Source organism: Molothrus aeneus, chromosome 15 (assembly GCF_037042795.1).
Source record: "Molothrus aeneus isolate 106 chromosome 15, BPBGC_Maene_1.0, whole genome shotgun sequence".
In the NCBI taxonomy this organism is placed as follows: domain Eukaryota; kingdom Metazoa; phylum Chordata; class Aves; order Passeriformes; family Icteridae; genus Molothrus; species Molothrus aeneus.
The window spans coordinates 3,656,895-3,662,387 of NC_089660.1; the positions used below are offsets into that span (position 1 = coordinate 3,656,895).

Sequence of the window (5,493 nt, forward strand, 5' to 3'; positions counted from 1 at the left end):
TGTATTCCAAAAAAATAATTTATCAGGTTGAAATTTCATGTACATAAATATTCATCTCTGTGGCTATGTACAGATGCAGCAGGAGCCTGGCAGCAGTGGGACTCCTGCCCAGAGACACTTCCACTGAAGCACTGGCCAAAGCCCATCTCCCTGGGCAATGCTATGGGCATCCCAGGCAGTGCCCACATGGAGAGGCTCTGGCTCCTGCTGCCCCACAATACCAGGCACATCTCAGCCAGGGCTGATGGCTCAGTGCCCAAAAAGAGCCTGGAGAGAGGGACACCCTGCCCTGGTGCTGTGGCTCAGGGCCCTACCCACCCACTGCTCAGCCGGGACAAATCAGGCACCTTTGGGAACCTGGACCCCCTCCCTGCAAGGGCAGAGGTGGCTTCAGCATCACCCTTCCCTGCCCTCCCTTAAGTCCTCACGCTGGGGTAGGAGAAGAGGTGAGGAGCCAGCGGCAGAGGGTCGTGGGTGAAGACAGAGTCATCAGAGGAGCAGGAGCTGGCAGTGTCCTCACAGGAGGGCGAGTACTGCTCGAAGGGCATGGAGAGGTCCAGGTACTGCAAGGAGGGATGGTGCCATGACTACCAGTGCTGTCAATGCCCACACTGCCCACCCCTCACCCACCAGACTCTCCTCCTCTCACCTCCTCTGAAACAGCTGCCAGGATCTTGTCCAGCCCCTCCACGAGCTGCTTGAAGGTGGGGCGCTGGGAGGGCACGGCGTGCCAGCACTCCCTCATCAGCATGTACCTGAGGACAAGGGGCTGTTAGCAGGGTCTCACCGTGCCCACTGCCCACCCCCCTGGCTGGTACTCACAGCTCATGGGTGCAGTTGGATGGCCGGTCCATGCGGTGCCCCTCCTTCAGCAGCTTGAACAGCTCCTCCACAGGGATGCCAGGGTATGGGGAGCCCCCCAGCGTGAAGATCTCCCACATCAGGATCCCAAAGGACCACCTAGGATCACACATAGGAAAGGAGGGTCAAATACATCCTAGGGCTCTCCCCCAGCTTGGCCCACTGCACTCTGTAGTGCTGTTGGAGCAGGGATGGGAGAGGGAAGATCACCCCTGGGGAATATGTGCCCCTCTGTCCCCAGAGAGTATGCCCATTCTGCTATGGGGACTCTCCAGTACATGCATAACCCCACAGAGCTGCCTTGTCCCACACCAACAGCAGCCTCAGCCCATAGCCAACAGACCCTCATTCCCCTGAGGACTCACACATCACTCTGGTGGGTGTAGACACGGTCAAACAGGGCTTCGGGGGCCATCCACTTCACTGGCAGGCGACCCTAGGAGAGCAACCCCCTGCTCAGCTCAGCCCTGCTGGGGGTCCCTGTGCCCCTGTCCCAGGAGCCCCACTCACGTTGCTGGTTTTCTTGTAGTAGTCGATGTCGTGAACATCCCTGGCCAAGCCGAAGTCAGCGATTTTCATCACGCTCTCCGCTGTCACCAGCACGTTGCGGGCAGCCAGGTCACGGTGGATGCACTGCCAGGGGGAGCATCACCCACAGGTGTGTGAGATGGTGACTCCAGCTCCACATGTCCCCTTCAAACACTGAAATAACTGTTTCCCTCCCACACACCCCCCAGCACCTCTGCAGTGATGGGGCCATCCCATCATCGGGCTGGCTGCAGTGACAGGCACAGTGGGGAGACCACATACACTTCCCCAGGAGGTGGGTCAGGCTTTGAGTCCCATATTTTTGGGGAGGTACTGCCTTGAGCTTTGCTGGATGGGGATGGGAGGTTCTGGAGAGCCTATGGGAATTGGCTGGGCTCCCTTTCCACAGGGACAGTGGGTTCACCAGGGATACACAGCTCCTCTGTCACCGCCATGCCCTCCCCAGCTGTGCCCAGCACAGGCAGCCATGCAGGCCATGCCAGCCATACCCTTTTGGACTCCAGGTACTCCATGCCACGGGCCACCTGGTAGACGCAGGAGACCAGATCCTTGAAAGAGAGCTGCTCCTCAGGCATTGCCATGACATCAAAAGCGTAGTCAGGTGTCGGGGGGCGGCGGGCACGGAGGTACTCACGCAGGTTGCCCTTCGCAGCAAACTCCACAATCACGTACAGTGGCCCTGGAAAGGGCGGCCGCTTGCTTAGCCCCTGCCCTGCCTTGTCCCTTCCCAGTTAGCCACTGACCCCAGTGCCTGCATCCATGCCCATGCTCTGCCCGAACCCTGCCTGCACAGCCCCCTCACCATCCTGTGTGCAGACTCCCAGGAGGTTGATTATGTTCTTGTGTTTGTCCATGAGCTTCATCATCTCCATCTCGGATATGAGATCAGCCAGATCCTTGTCGGTGGCATTGTCTAGGGAATAAAGGCTGTGTCACGATGCCAGCTGGATGGCACCCCTGCCCAGTGCTGATGCCACCTCTTCTCCCAGGACACTGGCACAGGAGCCATTACCTTTCAGCATTTTGACAGCCACGGTGACGGCTCGGTCTGGCCGGTCTCTGTCTATGCCGTAAGCTTCTGCCCGCACCACCTGGCCAAAGCAGCCTTCCCCCAGGGGCTTCCCCAGCACCAGCCTGGAGGGACAAGCATGAGGGATCACAGGGATGGTCTGATGGTGGCCAGAGGCTTCCCCATCCATGACCTGCATGCTGCTGTCCCCAGGGCAGCTGGGGAGAACAGCCCCTGTCCCTGCCCTGTGCAGAACCGTACTTGTCCCGGGGGAACTCCCACTTGGCATCAAGGGGCAGGTCCAGCTCCATGACACCAGCCAGCATTGGGGCACAGCTGGAGGAGAGACGGGTGACCCGCATCAGGGATGTGCTGGACTTCCCAGAAGAGCTGGAATCCAGGGAGAACTGTAGAGAGAGACATAGGTCCTCAGCCATCCATCCCATCCCATGCTCCAGGGCCCAACAAAGATGCAACAGAAAAGCAGAGATCTCACTTGGAGCAATGGGGTGAGGGAGCTGCAGGGGGAAGTGGGAAGGGCAGCCCCAAGGCTGGCAGCAGGGTAAGGTGTGATGGGCACAAGGGACAGTCCTATTGGTCACCAAGGTCCCCCTGCATTACTAGGGCTCAATTTTGGTACCCACCTGTCGGATGAGTGGGAATTTGGAGAGCTTGTGGACTGCCATAGGCTCCAGGTGCTGCTTGCTGGACTGAGTCTGCATCCGGCACAGCACCACAATAATAATGGCCATGGCCACGGCCAGTGAGCCTGAGGTGTAGATGATGATGTCTGTGTACTTGGTCTCAGGGGCCTCAGCTTCCCGCACCAGCTCCTCTTCTGCAGGGAGTGAATGAGTTGGCCTGAGGCATGGCCTCTGTGTGCTGGGGATCCCAGACCCCACACCAGGACCCCATGCCTACCTGGCAGGACGGTGAGCCAGGCAGACTGGTAGGAGAGGCCGATGGAGTTCCCTGCCAGGCATGTGTACTCGCCAGCATCCTCCATGGACACATTGCGCAGGTACAGCACCTCCACCTCAGAGCTGTTGATATCTGCAGTCTGTCAGAGAGGGATGGATGGTCAGTATCCCTCTTCCTCGGGGAGCTCTGTGCACCCCTGTCACCACTTTAGTGTGGGTATCTGGGACCTGAGTGCTTCCAGCCCTTGTTACCTTGAGCACTTGCACATAGGGGACCCCGTCGGGGCCGTAGTTGCTGCCATTCACTTCAATGTGCTTCAGCCACTGGATGTGGGGCTGGGCATCACTGTAGACCTTGCAGAAGAACTCCACATCGCTGCCCACCAGGGCTGTGGTGTTGGCAGGCAGCCCAGCCTGCAAGATGGGCCTGTGTGGGGACCTCTCTGTGCACAGGGAGCAGAGCAGTGTCACTGATTTGTGGCCCAGAGCACAGGCTCCTTTCTCCCTCCTCCTCCACCCACCAAGGAGCCCTTCCCGAGCCCTAGAAGAGACCAGTGCAACCCAAGCCTGGTCTCCATCCCATGTCCCTGGGTTGTGAGGGACATGTGAGCTGCACCAGTGGATAGGCCACGAACAGAGGTTCCTGCACCCCTTTCCCAGACCCCACCAGTCATGGGGAAGCCCAGATCAGCACCGAGCTGAGGAGCCCTCACCCAGCACGTCCAGGAGGTAGCTGTAGCGGATGCTGCCAAACCTGTTTTCCACCAGGCAAGTGTAGTTGCCGCGGTCAGAGGGCACCACGCTCTCCATCACCAGGCTCCAGTGCTGGTGCCGGAGCTGCAGAGGGGCAGGTAAGGCAGTGAGGTGAGTTGGGGAGGATGGATCCTGGGAGGGAAGCTGTGGTGGGAGGAGCTGGCCCGTACCCGGATGCCCCCGATGCGGTGCTCCCCTCGGAACTCACGCCCATTCTTGAACCAGCGGATGCTGGGGCTGGGGCTGCCTGAGGCCGGGCAGCGGAACTTCACCGTGTTCCCCGCAGGGACTGCGTACAGCTTCTTGTCCATCCGGTGTGGGTGAGTCCAGTAAGGAGCTGGGGACATGCAGGATGTACAATGGGAGGGGCTGTGCAGGGAGCAGGAGGCAGCAGTGCCCCTTGCCCCTGGTTCTGCCCCACCTGCCCTCTCCTGTAGTGCCCCGGTGTGGCACTGACCTCTGTGCACATAGACTGACTCCTCATTTCGGTCTCCGTGGGGACTGTCTCCATCACTATCTTCATCATCATCACCTGATGCCAAGGAGTCTGCAAAGGGAACCGGGTTGAGAGGGACATCCCTGCCTTCAGGGCTGGGCGGGCAGTGGCTGCCTTGCTGCCCTGGGGGTAGCTGGGTGCTGCCGGGGCTCCTACCCACGACAGAGATGGTGAAGTTGCGCAGGACCTCTCCAGTTCCCCGTGCCTGGCACAAGTAGAGCCCTGAGTCCTCGTAGGCAACTTCTGAGATCTCCAGCAGGCCCTGATGGAGATGGATGCGACCCCCCGAGACGAGTGGCCGGGACTCCTTGTACCAGACCACACTGGCACCACTCTGGTTGGCATCACAGTACAGCTTCAATGTGTTGCCTGGGTCCAGTAGGAGATGTTCGTCTTCTGACTCCAGCAAGGGTCTCTCAAACAGCTCTGGAGAGATGTGGTGAGCACCCACTCCAGCGCTCACCCCTCCCTGACAGCAGGACCCCTCCATATGTCCATCTTAGTGTGGAGACCATGTGGTGTGACACAGCCTAGAGCCTGGCTCTGCCACTCCAGAAGCAGGTAAGGGCTGGACTCTGCCCTGAACACAGGGACATGGTTTCCCCAATGGCATGTCCCCGTCCAAGGCCACACATGCCACTATCCTTCCACCACCCAGTGGCTCAGGGTGCTCCAGCTTGCTCTGCCTCACTGAAGAAGGGTAACAAACCCCTCCAGACACCCCATGTGACCTCTACATGCCCCAACCTCGGTTGGGACCCCTACAGCCGGGTTGTCCCTGGCAGTGCCCGGGCTGGCAGTGGAGCCCAGCTTGCCGATGGCCAGCAGCAGCATGTGGAGGGCAGAAACAACCTGGCTGCCAGCACAGCAATACCACGGCAGCCCGACTGCCCATGTGAAGGAGC

General features: G+C 59.7%; 1 protein-coding gene across 2 annotated transcripts; it reads right to left on the reverse strand.

Moving 5' to 3' along the window:
• Positions 1-5,093, reverse strand: FGFR4 (fibroblast growth factor receptor 4). Of its 2 annotated transcripts, XM_066559900.1 has the most exons (16): positions 4,745-5,093; positions 4,550-4,639; positions 4,263-4,429; positions 4,053-4,176; positions 3,592-3,782; positions 3,341-3,479; positions 3,064-3,257; positions 2,681-2,826; positions 2,423-2,544; positions 2,213-2,323; positions 1,899-2,089; positions 1,372-1,494; positions 1,227-1,297; positions 823-960; positions 650-755; positions 1-563 (listed from the first exon to the last, which is right to left on the reverse strand). In XM_066559900.1, exons 1-16 carry the CDS (start codon positions 5,076-5,078, stop codon positions 417-419), a joined length of 2,394 nt encoding a protein of 797 aa, XP_066415997.1. In that variant the 5' UTR covers positions 5,079-5,093; the 3' UTR covers positions 1-416. The 2 variants fall into 2 exon arrangements, with proteins under 2 accessions (XP_066415997.1, XP_066415996.1); XM_066559899.1 differs by having other exon boundaries at positions 4,550-5,093.
• Between the last annotated feature and the right edge of the window lie 400 nt (positions 5,094-5,493).